General features: G+C 50.0%; 1 protein-coding gene and 1 long non-coding RNA gene across 6 annotated transcripts in view; both read left to right on the top strand.

Moving 5' to 3' along the window:
- RPS6KA1 (ribosomal protein S6 kinase A1) overlaps positions 1-4,113 on the top strand; it is a 49,820-nt gene extending 45,707 nt beyond the window's left edge. For 3 of the 5 annotated variants that reach the window (XM_054086281.1, XM_054086280.1, XM_054086279.1), the window contains one exon: positions 158-4,113. In XM_054086281.1, coding sequence (XP_053942256.1) covers positions 158-280 — 123 coding nt within the window. In that variant the 3' untranslated portion in view covers positions 281-4,113. The remainder of the gene's footprint in view (positions 1-157) is intronic. The other 2 variants (XM_054086278.1, XM_054086282.1) reach the window with 1 other exon arrangement.
- Positions 4,114-8,101: 3,988 nt separating this feature from the next.
- On the top strand, positions 8,102-11,270 carry LOC128854308 (uncharacterized). Its single transcript, XR_008453336.1, has 3 exons — positions 8,102-8,228; positions 8,470-8,595; positions 10,581-11,270. It is a non-coding gene; the product is annotated as an uncharacterized LOC128854308 (long non-coding RNA).
- Positions 11,271-20,784: the final 9,514 nt, after the last annotated feature.

Below are 20,784 nucleotides of genomic sequence, written 5' to 3'. Positions count from 1 at the left end.
TTTAACAACATGTCAGTATGGGAGGGGGATTTAAAGGAAAAAGAAAGATGCTCTTGGATTTGTATGTGGATCTGGCTGCTCTTATCGCTCCTCTCATAAAGCCGTGAGTCTGAAATACTTCTTCTGCCTCAACGACTTCTTGTGCCTTCTCTCCAAGGGAGCGATGGCTGCCACGTACTCTGCACTGAACAGCTCCAAGCCGAGCCCCCAGCTGAAGCCCATCGAATCCTCCATTCTGGCACAGAGGCGGGTGAAGAAACTTCCTTCCACCACCCTGTGAAGCTGGGGCTGTTCTGCAGCCGCGCGGTGCGGTGCAGGCACGTGCCAGACCTTGCACACCTCCCGAAGATGGGGAGCAGGAGATCAGGTGGGCAATGCCTGCACAGGAGCTCTCTTGAGGACTTCTTGAAAGGCCAAGTGCCTCTCTGTTTCGGAAAGACTGGCTCCTCCTTGTGTGGACTGATCTTTACTGAGAGAACTTCACTGTAAAACTTTTTTGGAGTGTAAATTGTTGATTTTTAAAGACATCCATCTGTGTATATGAGATCTAGAATGTATAACTGATGTCAAGTGGCACTAAAAAGCAGCTCTGATTCACCCTGTCCTGTGTAGGGCCAGGTATTTGTTGTAGCTCCATCAGGTCTTGGAATTGATCCTCTCCAACGCCATTGCAGCTGGAAGATCGTGTAATGCATAGGGTTAAGGCTTTGGGGTGTTTTTCCTCTCTCAATCCTTTGGATGCCCTTTCCAGAGTCAGCCCTGTAGACTCCTAGCCAGCAGCACTCCCAGTTGTTGAGGACCTGCCTCTCCTTCACCTTTTGTGTGCATGTGTGTTCAGAGTGTAAGGTCCATTTTTTAGACTCCGTTTCATCCTCTCTCCAGCCCAGATGGGAATAAAATAAACCATGGGTTTTCCAAACACCCCGTTAGATGCTCAGCTGTCCAGAATACCTGCTGGGTTTGACTCATACCTTCCTTCTCCATATTCTCCCCACCACTCCTAGGGGAGTTTATCACCCATACAGCTGGTGATGGCAAAGGAACCTTCTTGGCAAAGCTGAGGCTTTGGGCTGGCTCTGGCTGCTGCAGTTCTCATTTTTTATTTCCCTTTCCTTCAGCAGGAACCTACAAACCAAACCACCCTCTTCTTTAACTTTGTTCTACAGCTGGTAACTCAGGGTTTCTTTCTGAATTGTACAATAAATGTGTCTTTCAGTTGATGTTTTTTTTTTACCGACTGACTTTTAGCTACAGAATAAGCAACCCCGGTCGTTTCCCCATGTCATAAGGGGGTAATGACTCTTGTCTGCCTTTTGGGAGATCTGCAAAGCTTTTTCATGTGGTCCTGCGATGGGAAAACCAGCAGTACTGTAGTAGGGCTGCGTATCGAGCCATCTTCTCTCAGGTGCAATACCTCACTCGGCAGTGGGAAGGAATTAGAACTGGTTATGGAATAAGGCAGTAATCAACAGGAAAGGGAGCAGGATGTGGGCTGCGGAGGGGAGCTTCTTACTCTCAGGACATTTTCATGCTGGTAGAAATGAACACGTGGAGGCAAACTGTGCTAGAAATGAAGTCCTGACCCGTTCTGGCTTGTAGGGAGATGTTGGAGCTCCCTGGTTTGGAGATGGCTGTTTCTCAGGAATTCAGGAGAGCTACGGGGACTGCAAACACTCGTGCTCAAGGATGCAACTGAAACCAGCAGAGGTTCTTGGGTGAATTTCTGCTACTTTTGTTTTGCTCCGTCTCAGTTGATTTGAAATGGAGAATATCATAAGAAAATGTTCTCTGAGATGTACAGCTCTCTCCTCCTCTGCCCTCATCCAGGCAGGTCCTGTTTTACTCCCTGGAGCAGCCAATGAGAAGCTGGAACAGTCACAATGTTTTTCTCTCTTTATTCCAAGTGTCCAGCGCCGCTGAGAGGAGGAGGCCAGTGCAGGCTGGATCTCCTCACTGGTTTGGCCACTGGGTTTTGTGTTTAACTGGGGATGAGGACAGTCCACCATGCAGAACGCCTTCCTTACAAATACCAGCTCTCTCCTCTGGCACAGTGGTTGCATCGGTGCCAGTGAACCTGCCTTATGTTTCCCACAACTCTGCAGCAGCTCTCGTGCCAGTGAAAAACTGAAATTTTAAGTACCTGAAACCAATCCAGTAAACAGCTTTCTGGAGCTGGGAGCAGTCCCTTTGGGTTCTGTTGGGATTGAAGCAGGCACTTTGGCAGCTTTTCAGAGTATTTCCTGCATTGGAAAGGGCAGGGTCTGAAACAGCGGCTGGCGTTGGGTGTGTTGGTTGTGATCCCCAATCCCTGTGAACCAGTACGGACCATCGGGGTGGGTCTTAAACCAAACGTTCGCCCTGCTTGGATGGTAGCCGGCTTGTTTGTATGAAGTTGTAAATGCTATCAAATATCAGTCAGGAAAAACATTACAACATTTGCTTAATCCTCCCTGTGATGGTGTGAGGCCAAGTAGCGACCGCTCAAAGGTGCGTAGGACAAGGTGGCACAGGGCTCTGTGGGCACAAGGAGAGCAGCCCATGGTTGCGGCGGGCTCTGCCTGGCCATGAGACAACACCTGGAGCATCAAACCCCTCCACCTCGCTGGGGTCTTCCATCAGAGGAACTTTGTGTTTGATGTAGCCGGAGCTTCCGGAACCTCCATCACTTTGGACAGAGCAAACAAGAAGGGCTACACCTTGCTTTTTTGGGGTGCTTTTAACCAAGTTGTTTCGAGTGATCCTTCCATAAGTTAAAATACGTCTTGATTTGTAGTTCCGAATCAACCAAGTGCTGTTACTTTTTTAATTCCAGTGCTCAATAAAAAAGGATTTGTTGATCTTCCTGTGTATGAGAACTCTAGGTGTTCGTAACAGGTCGGCTGGGCCCCCTTGTTCCCTTTCTGGTTTTGTCCTGACGGTATTGAACCTTTGCCAAAATACAGTTGGGACCCAACTGCTGTCATCTTCACTGAAATTGCATTTTTTTACGTGAAAATTGGGCCTGGGTCAGGCTGGGTCTCTAATGCCAGTTGAGGGGAACCTTTAGGTGTCTTAGAGAAGACCAAGGCTCTTACAAGAGTCTGAGGTCATTTGGCTTTAACTGGGGACAAAGAGGAGATCCAGCTTACCTTCATCGTGATTTGTAATGGGACAGAAATGTCTTCAACCTTCATGCATAAGGAAATCTTTACAAGGAAAACTACTTGTGTTATTTCAGCTCTTTCACTGCCAACTTGACCTTTGAGATTTTGTCCTGTACGAAAGCTCAAGGGAGCAGAAAAGCCCGAATCCAGCCTCGAATAGCTGAGTCTACCTGGAATTAACCCGTGCGGGAATAGCATGTTAATCCCTAGCAAGGAACCTGAAGATAATATTGAGCAGCTCTCTAGAATGCAGCTTCTGTACAAGAAAGGTTAAACTTTCCTATTTTGGGGCATAAATCAGCATCTTTTCTGTTGTAAAAGAGGTTGACCCAGCTGAGAGGCTGTTTTCCTTCTTCCCACTGTGTAAAGTAGTTGTGCCTTCCTCTTAATGATGTTGGACTGACCTCTGTCAAATCAATATAAATAATAAATGTATTTTGGCCTGATAAATATTCCCATCACAATTATTTAGGCTGTCTTTAAAACTAAACACCGGTAACTTTCTCAGTAATCATCTCTTTATTTTCTTAGTGAAACTTCACCGAGAACCCAATCCGCTCTTTTAGTTTTTCCTCTAACGAATGCAAACGCCCTCTTCAAATCCCCACCTTCGAATTAGTTCGTGTCCTTCTTTTTCCCTGCACCCTCTGCCTTTTGTAGGCAGGGAATCGCACAGCCGGGGACCTCCTGGGTGCCACCACCTCCTCACGGCAGCCACCGCCGCCTTCCCAGGAACGTGGAGCCTTCGGAAATCCTGGCTGCCTACGAGCGTGTTTGACGGGATGCAGGGTGGATGCTGCGCTTTCATGGAATATTCAACAATTTAATCCCTCTTTTAACGCCAAGAGAACATTTAAAATATTTCAAAGTCTTCTTTCGCAAGTACATGGGGGCTCTGAATAAAACCTTCATTCATGCCATGAAAGCTGGAGGTCCGCTGCCACTCCGTTTTCTTGCCTCTGGTTATTAAAACATCAAGCTGTCTTACTACTTAAGCTCAGCTAACTTGCTGCCTTCCTCCTTTTGTGTTACACTGGAACACCTGCCATTAATACTAATTCTACTCGGGAGAGAAACTCCCTTTCAGATATGCTTGTCTGAAAATAAATTGACATGTAAAAGGTCTCTTTTGTGGAGAAGTGCGTGTAAAGTGCTGGGGTAAGGAGCCGATCGCTTACAAAAGGAGCCGCTGACTCTTTAAATGATGTGCGGGGAGGGGGTTAGAAATGTTAAATATGGAGAGTGATGCTGTAAATGGGCTGATGTGATACGCCGAGAGAGAGAGAGATCGCAGAGCTGTGTCCTCTGTTCGGGATTAGACTTTGATATTTTGGGTGGGTTTTGTCTAAAGCTGCGGTGATAAAACTACTGCGTTGTCCCAGGGTGAACAGACAGGTTCCGTAGGGACCTGTTCGGAGAAAAAGCTTGGTGTTTTAATAAGAAGAGATGTTATTAAGAATACCTCCCTGCTTTTTAACACATGCGACTAAACCTAGGAGCACTGATGGCAAGTTCCTTGGTTTCAAAGCGCGATGAACTCCAGGATTCTGTCTTTTTTTTTTTCCTGGGACAAAAATTGGAAGCAGTAAATTGAAAGCAGTTAGGAAGCAGTAAAAGAGTCCTTGGTTTGAGTATTTATTCTGTCATACAGGCAGCAGTGTGAGACAGCAAAGCTCAATATTTTCATTTTCAATAGACAGAATGATTTTCTTTGAGGTCCTCATACAGTGCAGATCAGATTCTTCGGGCCAAGTTCTGGAGAGGAAGGACAGAATGAGGATCAGATTCTTTGGACCAGTCTTTGGAGGAGAAGGACGGAATGAGGATCATATTCTTCAGACCAAGCTTTGGAGGGGAAGGATGGAATCAGGATCAAATTCTTCAGAACAGGATTTGGAGAGGAAGGATGGGATCAGGATCAGACTCTCCAGACCAGGCTTTGGAGGGGAAGGATGGAATCAGGATCAGACTCTCCAGACCAGGCTTTGGAGGGGAAGGATGGAATCAGGATCAGACTCTCCAGACCAGGCTTTGGAGGGGAAGGATGGAATCAGGATCAGACTCTCCAGACCAGGCTTTGGAGGGGAAGGATGGAATCAGGATCAGACTCTCCAGACCAGGCTTTGGAGGAGAAGGATGGGATCAGGATCAGACTCTCCAGACCAGGCTTTGGAGGGGAAGGATGGAATCAGGATCAGACTCTCCAGACCAAGCTTTGGAGGAGAAGGATGGGATCAGGATCAGACTCTCCAGACCAGGCTTTGGAGGGGAAGGACAGTACTTCAGAACCTGCTTCAACACCGAAGAAGTGGATGGAGATTCATGACTGTGGAGGAAGATTGAAGTTCTGTGGTGTGGACCTGGCTTTCAGCTGCCGCTTGTTAGCTTTCTGGGTCTTCCAGCTAATAAATAATTCACTTTGCAATTAAAATAAAGTCAAAATATGTTCAGGGTTTGAAAGAACAAGGGAGAAATGTGCCAATTACACAAACCTCCTAGACGAGGCAGTGTCACTTCTGGTTTATCAAGCAAGCACAAACTCTCGGGCGCTGCTTGGCTCAAATGCTGTCTTGTTTTTAAACAGCAGATGGTGTTAGAAACCTGTAACAGGTGGAACCTCTTCGGTTTTATGGGAGAGATCAGACATAGCAGCAATTCCTGGTTTCCCTAGGGGCAGTTTCTTGACGAGATAAACAGCAAGCCGGCCCTCTGCTTGGATATTTGTTACAGAGGGAAAAACTTTTGAATCGCACATGTTGATATGGAAGAGAACAATTCTGGTTTGACTTGTTCTGCTTATAATAAAAGGAACCAGGTAATGGTCTCCATAATCCTCTGTAGGCAACTCTAAAAGAGAGATGTAGCAGGAGAAATGAGCTGTGTTTGCCGGTGTGCCTCGAAATCCGGCTCCAATCTGCCATAGCCTATTGGTTTCTTGTCTGTGATAATAGCACTTTGTATGCTTAAAGCGTTTTATAAACATTTAATTACTGCAGCATTTGACTCAGAGCCAGGAATCACTCATTCATCCGCACCTCGCAAGGTTTGGGAACATGACATTCAAATCACAGAATCACAAGAAGGGCTGAGTTCAAACCTCACTTAACGAAACCTCTGTTAGCCGGGATCTGCGAGCGTCGCCTGCCTCCGCTGCCACGTTTGCAAAGTGAATTTCTTCTTCTTCAGCAGTGCAAACAGTTTGACTGCCTAAAAACTGGAGGATTTGTCAGTACCCCAGGAAAGGAAGCTGCATTTTAATCATATTAGGGAAAGAATATGCTAAATTCTGTTCAGCCTGTGCTGCACCAACCTCGAAGGCAGGCGAGGACTGTAGCTATGTCTAGACTAGGGCTGTGGTTGATCCGGGTCCCCGCCGTGTCCTCTGCTGCCGTAAGCAGTCGGAAAATCATTATTTGTTAAAAGTGGCGCTTTTTTCTCACCCACTAAACTATTTGTAATATTAAGTTGTCTTCTCCACCCCAGGCCCAGATCAGTTCTTTAAAAAAAAGGTGGAGAACTGTAGGATCATGGCGGGATTTTTCCACGGTGCGACTTGCCTTCCTCCGCTGGCTCAGTGTCCGTTGGGATGCCGCAGTTGGAGTTTGTGACACCAAGTGGAAACAGAAACTAAATGTAAAAAAAAGCTCATATTGGATTAATCATTTCTACCCAACCACCTGCCTCCAGCTCCCTTCTAGGTACAGAAGAATGTGAAATGCAGATGGGGTATGTGGTAGAATCATAGAGTCATACAATAGTTTGGGTTGGAAGGGACCTTAAAGATCATCCAGTTTCAACCCCTCTGCCATGAGCAGGGACACCTCCCCCTGGATCAGGGGCTCCAAGCCCCATCCAACCTGGCCTGGAACCCCTCCAGGGATGGGGCAGCCACAGCTTCCCTGGGCAACCTGGGCCAGGGCCTCCCCACTCTCATGGTGAAGAAATTCGTCCTAATGTCCAGTCTAAACCTGCCCCTCTCCAGTTTATACCCATTGCCCCTCGTCCTGTCCCCACAAGCCTTTATGAACAGCCCCTCCCCAGCTTTCCTGGAGCCCCTTCAGGTACTGGAAGGTCACTATAAGATCTCCTCTGAGCCTTCTCTTCTCCAGGCTGAACAAGCCCCACACTCTCAGCCTGTCAAAAAGTAAAATAAATCATTTATTTTCCACTAAGTAAGAGGATTGTTGGCTGGCATTGTGCATGTTTTTGTGGGTGCACGCAAATGATGGATTCTGGACAGGGCAGGAAACCCCGAAGAGAAGTCATTCCTCTCCAAGACAGGACTGAGATGACCCTGAGCTTGCTGGCTCAAGGAGGGGTTGTACTAAACCATTGAGGAGAAAACAAAGGTCTGCAACAACTATCGGTTAGAATCATAGAATCAGAGAATAGTTTGGGTCGGAAGGAACCTCAAAGCCCAACCAGTCCCACCCCCTGCGATGGGCAGGGCCACCTCCCACTGGATCAGGGGCTCCAACCCCCATCCAAGCTGGCCTGGAACCCCTCCAGGGATGTGGCAGCCACCACTGCTCTGGGCACTCACACCGAAACATTTCTTCCTAAAATCTCCTCTCAATCTCCCCTCTTTCAGCGAAATTTCTGCATATTTAGGCATTTCCAACCTTCCCTGTAACCCTGAAGGCATAGTGTGAGCCCCTTTTAACGAAAGCTACTGCTTGCAATTAGTCCCTTTTTAATGAGACGGATCCCCGATCTCGAGGCCGCGGATCATTCGCCGCTACATTCGCTCTCTGTTCAGCGAGTCGTGAGCAGCGCCTCACAAAGTGAAACAGGAGTCCCTTTGCCTGCGCTGTTTAAAGAAGGGGTAGGGAGCTCTTCTGATGTTTCATTAAAGCTGGCTTTTCTCCTTGTGGCAGAGCAGATTTAATCAGACCCGCCTCCCAGTTCCAGCTGCTGGGTTTGAAGGCTCTGATCTGTGCTCTGGGTGCACGACTAATTACGGAGGCAATTCCCATGGATACCAAGAAGAATTGTCTGTACGGGCAAAAACGATCCCAGCTGGGAAAACGGTGGAGGAAAATCTGTTGAAATATTTGGGAAGAGACTTAAAAAGTTTCTCGAAATGTAAGTAAAAAACATTTCTAGTGTTCACACGCCCCGAAGTGCAAATATTCTTTGTTTTAAAACTCAGATACGGGTTGGTTTTATTCAGGTTTGCAAGAGTTGTTGGGTTTTCTGTGCTACCAAAAGATTTACCGGCACAGCAAAACTGAGTTTGACCCTTCCCTTGCCACCTGCATCCACTCGAGATTGCTTTTTCAGCCAACGGTTGGCCCTAACAAGGCTCCTTCTCTCACCTGCACAGCACTAGAAAGAGAAAACAGCCAACAGTTTGTGTTTCCATACGGGCAACACCCTGGGTGAGGCAGCAGCAGGGAGACGCCGGCTGAAGGGCTGGTAATTCTGGTTTCATCTGCAGTGCCGGTCTCCGGTAAGCTTTCTGCCTCGTTCTTCTGAAACATGTGAATTTAAATACCTTATTTCTGTATAAATGAATATTTGAAGGGTCTGCTCAAGGAAAAAGAGCACTCCCTGGTTAAAGAGAGAGGGGGAAATACCTCCTTATGCGCCGCTCAGATGTGGAAAATTAAACAAATATGATTTAAAATGATTTTGTAATTGTTCAGCTGCGAGGCCTGCTGTTCAAACTGCATGGGGAAAAGCAGATTTTTTTGTTTACACAAATTAAAAAGTCTTTCTCAGGGCTTTTTTTTTTTTGCTTTGGGTTTGTTTGAAGGTTTTTAGGCACATCCTAATCAAGGACGCAATGGTTGTAACTTGTATTTCTTTCACTAATGCGTCTCCAGCAGGAGCTCAGACACTTTTCAAGATGTTGCTGGCAAATATAAACACAGAATAAGAAAAGCTGCACTACTATTAGGTTGGATTTCCATCTCTTTCTCATCCAGGGCACCTGCTCCCCTTTCCCTCCCCCCTGTCTTCCCAGCTGTCTGTCTGTCTCATTTATGTCAATTAGAGATTCAATGCTGCCTGATTTAATTGGCCTGACTTTCCCCTCTAATAGAAACCCGAGTTGAAGGCAGGGTGGGCAGGCAGCTCTCTGCGGGCTGCTGGACTGGGGATGGAGTTTCCCTCGTGGTTGGGAGGGCTGGGGTTTGTTTGTGGCACGGAGCACAATAACCTGTTTGTTACCATCAGCGATGGAGAGGTTGGTGACCTCCTAATGGGGATGGGATGCAGGCAGTGATGTCATTGGAAAGCTCGGGTGTATTTCGGAGCGGTTAAGGAGTTGGAGCAACCAGTCGCTCACTTCAGGTTGGTTTTTAGTGTGCCGTAGAGGTTGAGGTGTGCTGTAGATGTCAAGATTTGCTGCCCGAGCTGATGTTTCCTCCTGACTCAGCAGACACTGAGCTCGGTGAGCAACACACATTCTACCAACCGCAGCTGCCGAGGGCTTGTCCTTGCTCTAGAGCCTGAGCCACCCCCGGCAGCGCTCAACCACAAGCAAGGTTGACCAAGACCTGGGTTTCATGAGGTATACATGACAGCACGACCCTGTCCTCCCTTTGGGGAGCAAACTGGGAAACGGGTTCATCTGTTCCTCTGAACCTGGAAGCTCAGATGAAATCTTTGCCATCTCTCCACTCCCGCTCCGACAACCGAATCCCAGGAACCAGACCTGACCTACTTCTTCTCCCTAGCTCCTCGCTTGCGTCTCCCTGACAAATTACCCGGCCCTTCTTCAGCGCTCAGTAGAAATGTGATTTTTCCCAAAGAGCCGGCTGTATCACGGAGGCGTCAATATTAAACAGCAACAGTACCATCTAGTGACTTTGGCTTACAGAGAGCATGGGTTGGAGGGGGGAGAAGAACTCTGTGAATTAGAGAGGCCAGACAAGGTCCCAGATTTGCAAGCGGAAATCTTATCTCTCGGTTCATTTGGATTTAGAGGAAGCAAATTGTGCTCATGCTGCAAGCGCCTTTGAGAGCGCCGTGCTATGATGCTTTCTTGGGAGACTGTCCCATTTTTAGCCTCCTGACTCCTAGCTGAACCCAGCCCTGACCCACGCTCCCTCTGCTGGTAACCAACTCATTGATTTAATGCATTCACAACTTTTCACACGCCCACTCATGCACACAACAGCGAATCCATGAGATTATATTTAGGGCTGTGGTGATTTCTCGGTCCCGGTAACTGTGAACATCTTTGCTCTCATGGGCTACTAGTGAAATCCTGAATTGGATAAGTGAAATAAATAGATAGAATTCCATTTCTTGCATCAAAAAAATCGGCCCGAGCCTGAGCACAAAGAGCCTGCTCGGTGTAGATCTGAAATTACACACTCTCCTTCACAGCTGAAGGGAGGAAATCAAATTAGCACATTCCTTTCTCTATCAAAGGGCATTAGTCCTGATACAACCTTGTTACGCATCACCATCGTTTATCGTCCGCAGGATTTATCCCTGTAAGAATGCCGGCTGACCAAGGCATCGTTTGGAGGTACCACGTTACTGATGGGCTGCAGCATATTCTGCTCTTGAGGTGGCAACTCCTCGCAGCTGATTTGCACCACGAGTGTGTGTGTGTTCCCTCTTCCCAGTGAAAGAGGCTGTTATGGACGTTAAGAGGCTTTAGCGATCTTCCAGTACTGGAAAGGAGCTACAAGAAAGCTGGAGAAGGACTATTCATAAAGGCTTGTGGGGACAGGATGAGGTGGAACAGGTACAAACTGGAGAGGGGCAGATTTAGACTGGACATTAGGAAGAATTTCTTCTCCATGAGAGTGGTGAGACCCAGGTTGCCCAGGGAAGGTGTGGCTGTCCCATCCCTGGAGGGGTTCCAGGCCAGGTTGGATGGGCCTTGGGCAGCCTGATCCAGTGGGAGGTGTCCCTGCCCATGGCAGAGGGGTTGGAACGAGATGATCTTTAAGGTCCCTTCCAACCCAAACTATCCTATGATTCTATCACACGCACAAAATGCACCAGACTGATAAGCAGTGACACGAAGCCCAGTGCTGCAGAACTTCGATGTGCCCTACGAAGGCTATTAAATGCCATCGGTACTGGCAGGAGAAATTGCTTTCCTGGCTAATCCAATGTGTCCCCTCGTTGCTGTCAAGAGCGCAGCACTGCCCCAAGTCCACTCAGCCTTGTGGGCTGATGAGTGCCTGACAATTTTCTGGTTTCAAATTAAACAGAAAACTAAATTAACAAATTAATTGTTTGCCATGTTTTCCCTGGGTCCCCATCAGCTGCCTCAGGACCTGCAGCCAATCCAGAGCCCCTCTCCACAGGCCCGAGAAGAAGGTGGAGCTCTGCGCTGGGTCCCGCTATCTACCAAGTGTCAGTCATGTTAATTTTAAATTACTTTTGTACAGCTTGGTGTCAAAACGATTAAAGCATGAAAAGAAAAACTGAACTAGAGGGAGAGAAGGGAGGGGGGGAGAGAGAGAATGAATAATTTACCTTGCATTTACAGCAAGGACACTTAGATTTCTTTAACTCCTCAACTCTGAGAAGCCTGAAACTTTTATTTCCTTGACTATGACCTGCTTGGGACTATTGCTTTGTAGTCTGCAGGAAGGCAATAACTGCTCATAGCACAGAGCTGTCATTTTATCTCTTTTCCTTCCAGGTAAGGCTTTCCTCCGCACTTCGCTCCTGGATTGTTGTGCTCACCAACACAGACAAACCCACCCACCCACACGCAGACCTTTTCTCCCCTTCTCAGTGCTCCACTCCCAACTGGGTTTATTCCATAACCCACGCATACTGTGCTGAGTAATTACATACCCAGAAAATACAGAAATACATAATTGGATATGGCCTTAAACGTGCAAGAATCAGGGTTGTAGGACTGCAGTGTTAACATCCCCATCGCTGCCAGCATCCAGTTCACACACCCAGCCCGTGTGCACTGTGAAAGCTCTGGTTCTGGGGCACAGGCTGCTTTTCTCTCTCCTCTTCGTTCCATCCACAGCTTCTTTCTCTTCACCAGCTACTGAGTGGTGTCATCAGTGGTCTTCGAAATATCATTCTACATCTGTTGAGGCCAGAAAAACAGCAAAAGGATTTGTAAAGAGGGTGACTCGACACCACCAGAAAGTGTAAAACACATTTAGCCGCTTCTGTTGATGTTTACTGCGTCTTCAGCTCAATCACAGGAGTATCTTCCGTTCATTAAAAAAAAAAAGAGTGTAAGCCCTGCAGAGAAGGACTTGGGGTGATGGTTGATGAGAAGCTCGACAGGAGCCGGCAACGTGCGCTCACAGCCCATAAACCGACTGTGTCATGGGCTGCATCCAAAGCAGCGTGGGCAGCAGGGAGGGAGATTCTGCCCCTCTGTTCCTCTCTTGTAAGACCTCATCCGGAATACTGTGTCCAGTTCTGGAATCCTCAACGTAAGAAGGACATGGAGCTGTTGGAACGGGTCCAGAGGAGGCTACAAAGATGATCAGAAGGCTGGAGCTGCTCCCATCCGAGGACAGGCTGAGAGAGTTGGACTTGTTCAGCCTGGAGAAGAGAAGGCTCCAATGAGATCTTAGAGCGACCTTCCAGTACCTGAAGGGGCTACAAGAAAGTTGGAGAGGAACTGTTCACAATGGCTTGTAGAGATACGGTGAGGGTCAATGGGTATAAACTGGAGAGGGGCAGATTTAGACTGGACATAAGGAAGAATTTCTTCCCCGTGAGGGTGCTGAGACACTGGCCCAGGTTGCCCAGGGAAGGTGTGGCTGCCCCATCCCTGGAGGTGTTCCAGGCCAGGTTGGATGGGCCTTGGGCAGCCTGAGCCAGTGGGAGGTGTCCCTGCCCATGGCAGAGGGGTTGGAACTGGATGACCTTTAAGGTCCCTTTCAACCCAAACTATTCTATGATTCTGTGATTTTAAATTATTTTGTTTTAAAGGACTACAAACACCAAAGAAGTGCTTTGCCAGATGATAACCAGTCGGGTGATAGAGCTGTTTGGGAATAAGAGACCAGATACCTGAGTGCAATGGATCCTGCAGACTGTGTGGAGGCTTTAATCAATTCATCAAACTTGAGCAAAGGAAACAATTCTGTTAATGGGTGCTTTCTGAAAAATGAGCACACTGTCTTGGTACTTCTTTTTGTCTTGTGCTACCTTCTCACCGCTTCTCCTCAGCAGCCACAGAGGAAACACCTCTGCTTTCTACTCGAATTCCACATCCTTGACGTTAGGACTAGCACAGCCTTGCCAGATCCCAAACAGGTCATCGGATGGGTTGAAAAGCGTGCTTGAAATTTGCTCCTCCTGCCTGACTTCTTTAACATGTTTGCTTTGGCTCCATCACCTCCACTTCTTCCCCCTCCTCATGGCTACAGTTCCTGTGACCTGCAGCGTGGTCATAGAATCATAGAATCATTAGGTTGGAAAAGACCTCTTGGACAATTGAGTCCAACCATTCCTATCTGCCACTAAACCATGTCCCTGAGCACCTCGTCTACCCATCTTTTAAATCCCTCCAGGAGTGGGGACTCCACCATCTCCCTGGGCAGCCTCTGCCAGGGCTCGATGACCCTTCTGGTGAAAATTTTTCTCCTGATATCCACTGTGACCCTCCCCTGGTGCAGCTTGAGGCCATTCCCCCTTGTCCTATTGCCCGTCACTTGGGAGAAGAGCCCAGCTCCCCCCTCTCTACAACCTCCTTTTGCTGGTGGGAAGGTGAACACCCTTATCGGTGGCTCATTCAAACAAACAATGCCTCCTCTCTCTGCTCCCCACGTTTGTGCTGCCAGCTCTTGCAGCATGGAAGCAGGGTGGGTTTGCACGGTTTAGGAGCTGTGACTGCAGCGTTGCGTAGCTTTTACGTAAGCATGCAGGCATGGAAACGTTTCTTGGATTCCCTTCCCATCACAATGTTTCTTCAGCTGCTGATTAACAAATACATCCTTTAACCGACTTTTTCTTCCTTTCCCATCTGGGAAGCTCCTTTAAACTCCCTAAGGAAAGCCTAGCAGGCAGCTCGAGAGATGAAGAGTGGTGTCTCTTGCAGTGCATTTCAGTCCCATCACTTCAGACGTACCACATGGGAGCACCAGGTATCCAGCACTCCGTTCCGACAACCACAGCTCTCCCTCTTTAACACGTGCTTGGCACTAGAACAGCAGCTATATAAAACTAGCACCTTTTTACTGGATCCTGCTCGTCCGGATTTAGAGGGATCTCTGCGCACATGGATAACTTTAAACATAGAACACGTTGTCAGCTGGAACCTTAAAACCACAGCTGTAAATACGACGGCAGATCTGGTAACTATTTAAAATACAGCACAATTCCCACCCAGATTATTTTTCCCCTTCTACCTGGTGCCAGGAAACCAAGAAAAGAGCAGGAGAGGGATTTGCACTGGATCTATTATCAACGATACTATTAACTCACTTCCAAGTGCAACATCTTGATGTATACGTTATGAATCGTTTTCAGATTCTAAATGGTCTGCTGGCCTGGCAATTAACATCATTAATTGGACAGAATTCAGCCAGAATAATTGATTTATACTTGATAACAGCACCTGGAACTTCTCAAGGTGGATCTCCCCACCTTATACCATGGCACTGAGGATCCCAGTGCTGGGCTGTGGCTGCGGGAGGTGCGTTATCGCTCACACCGTTCTCAGCAAGTGCTGAAAATGCTCAAGCGGTTAATATTAAAGTGGTCAGTGCTAGAGTGGTTGCCATCAAAATAAGAGGACAAACAATAACTTACTCAGCCCAGAGCCCACTAAAAGGACATTTAGGAATAAACCACTTTTCTGCAATTATGAGTTCATTAAACCAGGGAGCTGTGGGCTGATTTTTTTTCCCCTCTCCAACACTTGAGTTTCCTGCAGTTGGACAATAAGAAGGCAAGTTCTTCATTTTAATGTGTTGGGGGGTTTTGAGCCTTTGGATAATCCTCTTGTGATAATTTAACCCATCTAGCAAGCAACGTAAAGCTTTGCAGCCCAGACCTGAACCAGCTCTTTGTTGGTGGATATTTTATCCCCATGAAGCATCCAGAATTATTTATTCTTCTGGGACATGTAGACAAAGTGATATTTTCCTATCTCCCGCTATCTAAACAGAAGATTGCATTACTCCACAACGACTGGCATCATAACGCGGTGCGCTATCGGCTTTTCAGTAGTGGCTGTTTATTAGCTTTCCCCAGGACCTGCCTGGTTTATGGAGGAGAAAAAAAAGGAATCTGCAAACAATCAATTCTCAGTCAAAGTTTTTTGAAGTTATTGGTTTTAATTTGCTGACCCGCTCTGAAGAATCATGGAATGGGTTGGGTTGGAAGGGACCTCAGAGATCATCCAGTTCCAACTTGAATCAGGGAATGGTTTGGGGTGGAAGGAACCTCAAAGCCCATCCAGTCCCACCCCCTGCCATGGGCAGGGACACCTCCCACTGGATCAGGGGCTCCAAGCCCCATCCAACCTGGCCTGGAACCCCTCCAGGGATGGGGCAGCCACCACTGCTCTGGGCAACCTGGGCCAGGGCCTCCCCACCCTCATCATGAAGAATTTGTTCCTAATGTCTAACCTAAATCTTCTCCCTTCCAATTTAAAGCCATTCCCCCTTATCCTATCACTACATGCCCTTGTAAAAATTCCCTCCCTGGCTTTCTTGTAGGCTACCTGCAGGTACTCAAAGGCCGCTATAAGGTCTCCCCGGGAAAAGAAAACTGTCTGTGTGTAAATTCAGAGCTCTGCTGAGGAGTAATCAGTGAGCTTTTGTGGTTTAACATTTTGATGGTAAAAGGGGAGCAGCGCAAGTCTGATGGAATAAATGCATATATTTACAAGACATTCTTTCCTATTTGGAGCACAAAGACCAAAATAAAAGAAGTGCAACAGAGAGCAACTAACTAAAAGATATCAAAAGGGAGCTGAGGCGTAAACCAGGGCATGGATCATCTGTATTCGAGCCGTGCTGGAGGAGCGTGAAGCCTGTAGATGCTTCTCTTTGCCCTCAAGAGCCAGGGCTGCTCTTTCTGGTAGACCCTGAAAGACGTACTTAGAGCAGCTAAAACCGATGAAGGAGACAGCAACTTCAAAGAGATCAGGAGGTCGATGACAACTTTCACCCTCCATTTACATCTGGATTTTAGGTTTGTAAATGAAGCCATGTACAGATTTAGGAATAGAGTTAAGGAAATGGAAGCGTATGAAAGGCACTGGGCATCTCGAATCAGGAAATTTCTATGGAAATGCCAGGTTGATAACAGGATTTACGGGTATCTCCTTGCTACAATGGATCTTTCTCTGCCACAGAATTTCACTATGTTGCCTGCTTTTCCTGAGATTCCAAAGAGGAAGGTGGCTTTATTGTATCAAAGGGTTGCACTGCAATACCGGAGAAGATCAACAACTCCGCCTTTAAAGGGTGGTAAACTCTGGGAGCTGGGGAGATGAGCTTGTAAAAGGCAATAAGCTAGAGAAGACCAGGGAAGTGAGGCCTTTAACTGTCAGACAGAATCACTAAAACCCATATCTAACAAACCACGCGGTATTTACTGATGCTCTGTGTCCTTGTCTGTCTATTAGGGGCATTCATCAGCGGGCTGCCTTCCCCATCCTGGTTGTCCTCTTCTTCTTCTTTTTGTGGCTGGCGTAAACTATTCATTTTTATTCTTGTTTCATTAAATAATGCCAGTCCGGAGGAGGTGTGGACCTCGAGGGACCTCTCAGCTTGCAGGTATCCTTTAGGCAAGTCCAACGGGAATGAGTGTTTGCCCTTTAAGAAAGCCTGTTGTTCGGAAGTGAAGGGAAGAAAATCATGGAATCATTAAGGCTGGACCTTTAAGATCATCAAGCTATCCACCGAGATCGAATATTAGGAAAAAAGTCAAAGAAAGAGTGGAAGGTTATCCACACCCAGGGAAAGGGACAGCCTGTTGTATTCAGAGCAAGAAAAGCAACACAGGTGTGCAAGCAGACCCCATTTCCTCCATTTTTCACCCAAAAGGCAAATTTTCTTTCAGCTCTCTGAAGGAGGGAGCTGTGCCGGAGGAGGGCCAGGCAGCAGGGGCTGGCAGGGCACTGTCCTGCACTGTCCCTGTAGTGTCCCCAGCCCCAGCTTGGGGGTCCCGCACTGTCCCTGCAGTGTCCCCAGCCCAGGGGTCCCACATTGTCCCAGCTCAGGGGTCCCACTTTGTCCCCAGCCCAGGGTCCTGCAGTGTCCCCAGCCCAGGAGTCCCACAGTATCCTCAGCCCAGGGGTCCCACTTTGTCCCCAGCCCAGGGGTCTCGTAGTGTCCCCAGCTCAGGGGTCCCACAGTATCCTCAGCCCAAGGGTCCCACTTTGTCCCCAGCCCAGGGGTCTCGTAGTGTCCCCAGCTCAGGGGTCCCACATTGTCCCCAGCCCAGGGGTCTCGCAGTGTCCCACCGAGCACAGCCGCAGGCAGAGGGCAGCAGAGCCAGGGCTCCCACTTTTTTTTCCTTTCCTCCTATTTTTTTTTAATTTATTTATTTATTTTTTTGTTCTCAGCCCTTTGCAGCCGCAGCTTTTCCAGCCCGATCGTGCTCCACGCTCCTGTACCCGTGTTTCCAGTTACAAACTCGGCGTCCCCTCCCCCGCATCTCCCACCCTGCCTTCCCCAGCCCAGGGGGACACGGGGAGAAAGGGGGCTTCTCCCCATGCCCCCTCCCTGCCAAGGCTCTTCGTCCCCAGCCACCCCCTCGTTGGGGGGTAATGAGGGGCGCTCCCTGCGATAGGAAGGGGGAAAGAAGGGAAAGCAGAAAATAGAGAAGGGGAAGAGGGAAATGGGAAAAAAGAGGAGGGAAATGGAGCAAGGGGGGAGGGGGGGGAAGAAGGGGGAAGGAAAGGGGAAAACTGGGAAAGGGGGGTAGGGGATAAGGGAGATGTCTGCCTCCCACCCCTGTCATCCCCAGCCACCCCTCTCTTTGGGGGTACTGAGGGGCGCTCAATGCGTTATGATGGGGAAAAAAAGGGGGGAAGGGGCAAGAGAGAGGGGAAGAGGAGGAGGAGGGGAGGTGGAAGAGCGTAAAAAGGGGTAAAGAGGGGGGAGAAGGGGGAAAAAGGGGAAAGAGGGAGCAGAAAGGAGAAAGAGGGGGAGAAGGGAGGAAAGCAGGGAGAAAGGAGGAAAGAGGGGGGATAAGGGAGGAAAGAGAGGGGAAAGGGAGGAAAGAGGGGGGAAGAGAGGAAAGAGGGGGGAGAAGGGTGAAAGATGGGGGAAGGGAAGAAAGAACGGGGAAAGGGGGGAAAAGAGGAGCAAGGGGGAAAGAGAGGAAAGGGGGAAGAGAGGGAAGGGGGAAGAAAGAAGAGGGGGAAGAGGGGAAAAGGAGAAGGGGAAAAGGGAAGAAAGGGGAAGAAGGGGGAAGAGAGGAAGAAGGGGCAAAAGGGGAAGAAGGGGGACAGTGGGGGGGAGGGGAAAGGAAAACGGGGAGAGGGGAAATGGAGAAAAGGGAGAAATCCGCCCCCCCCCCCCCGCCCCTCACTCCTCCCTTTGGGGTCCCCGAGGGGCTCCCTCCGGGTTATGAAGGGCAACAAGGGAGAAGGGACGTGTCCACCCCCGGACAGAGCAGTTACAAGAGTTTTATCCCTGACTTTTCCCTGCTCCATCTGCACGGGCAGGGGGTTGGGGGTCGGTTCGGGGTGCCAGCGGGCTCGGGGCTCTCGTGTGGCGATGGGGGGGGACGGACCGTGCCATGCCCCCTCCCCGCCTGGGACTGCATCCTGCCCCCTCCCCCTAAGCGGGAGTTTCCAGGAAGCGCCGGGCTGAGCCGCAGTACCGCACTGCCTCCCGCACCGCGCGCTCCTTCCGCCGAGGCCGTGGCAGGAACGCCAAATAGTCCCAGCCTCCTCTCCTCTCTCACGCGGCAAAACGCGCTGTCCCGGCTCTGCTTTAGCGGCATACCGCTAGGGAAACGGGAGGAAAAGCGTTTCTTTCCCCCGCGCTCCCCATCCGGCGTCGGGCAGGATAAACCGAGAGGGAAGCGGAGAGGGGGAGGGGAGGTGAAAAAGACGAAGCGCCGGCTCCGGCGGAAGGGTCCGGAGGCGCGGGGGAGTGAGGAGGCACGGGAGCTGCGCGCGAGGGAGGGGGCGAGCGGGAAAACGCGGCGCGGAGCCGGGAACAGCGCCCCCCCCCCTGCGGGGGGAGGGGGGGCTGAGAGGGAGAGGGGAGCTCGGGGGTGGGGGTGTCAATGATGGGGAGTGGGGGTCACTAGGAGGGGTCACTGAAGAGGAGGTTCACTGAGGTGGGGGGGATCTCTGGTGGGTAGTGGGGGTCACTGAGAGGGGGTTCACTGAGTTTGGGGTTCACTGAGAGGGGAATTCACTGGGTTTGGGGTTCACTGAGAGGGGGTCAATGAGAAAGGGGTTCAATGAGGGGGGTCACTGATGGGGAGTGGGGTTCACTGAAGTGGAGGGGGATCGCTGATGGAGAGGGGTGTTCACTGGGGGGGGTCACTGATGAGTGGGTTCACTGAGTTGGGGGTCACTGGTGTGGGGGCTCACAGATGGGGAGTGGGGTTCACTGAGGTGGGGGGACACTGGGGAGGTTCAGCGAGGGGGGGTCAGTGAGGAGGGGGGTCACTGATGGGGAGTGGGGTTCACTGAAGGGGGGTTCACTGAGGGGGGTCACTGAGGGGGAGTGGGGTTCTCTGGGATAGGGGGGTCACTGGGGGAGGAGGTTTCACTGAGGGGGCTCAGTGATGGAGAATAGGGTTCACTGAAGGGGGGGTCACTGATGGGGTCAGTGAGGAGGGGGTTCACTGAGGGGTGGGAGTCACTGGTGGGGCGTGGGGTTCACTGGGTTGGGGGGGCACAGAGGGAGGTGGATTCACTGAGGGGGGGGTCACTGATGGGGAGTAGCGTTCCCTAAGGGGGGGTTCACTGAGTTGGGGGGTCACTGGTGGGGAACGGAGTTCACTGAGGAGGGGCAGTGAGGAGGAGGGATTCACTGAGGGGTGGGGGTCACTGATAGGGAGTGGGGTTCATTGAAGGGGGGTCAGTGAAGTGGGGGGACACTGAGGGGCAGTGGGGCTCACTGAAGGGGGCTTCACCGAGGTGGGGGGACACTGATGAGTGGGGTTCACTGAAGTGGGGGGAGGGATCACTGATGGAGAGTGGTGTTCACTAGGGGGTTCACTTATGGGGGGTCACTGATGGGGAGTGGGGTTCACTGAAGGGGTCAGTATGGAGGAGTAGGGTTCACTGAAGGGCTGTCACTGATGGGGGGGTCACTGAGGGTAAGTGGGGTTCACTGAGGGAGGGTCAGTGAGGAGGGGGTTCACTGAGGAGTGGGGGTCAATGATGGGGAGTGGGGTACACTGAGGTGGGGGGTCACTGAGGGAGGGTTCGCTGAGGTGGGGGTCACTAAGGGGGGGTCACTGGGGGGTTCACTGAAGGGAGAAGGGAGGTCACTGATGGGGAGTGGGGTTTGCCGATGGGGGTGTGACTGGGGGGGGTAGCTGAGAAAGGGGTTTCGCTGAGGGGGGTTCACTGAGGTGGGGGCTTGGTGAGGGGAATAGTCTTCATGGGGGTGGGTCACTGAGGGGTGGGGTTGCTGGGGGGGAGTGGGGTTCACAGGGGGTGTCACTGAGGAGGGGGATCAGTTGGGGGGGGCATTGAGGAGGGGGTTTCACTGAGGAGTGGATTTCACTGAGCGGGGGGGTCACTTGGGGGTTC

The sequence above is a fragment of the Cuculus canorus genome, chromosome 22 (assembly GCF_017976375.1).
Source record: "Cuculus canorus isolate bCucCan1 chromosome 22, bCucCan1.pri, whole genome shotgun sequence".
Classification (NCBI taxonomy): domain Eukaryota; kingdom Metazoa; phylum Chordata; class Aves; order Cuculiformes; family Cuculidae; genus Cuculus; species Cuculus canorus.
Note: the sequence above shows the minus strand (reverse complement) of the source record. Positions and strands in the feature narration are given on the sequence as shown.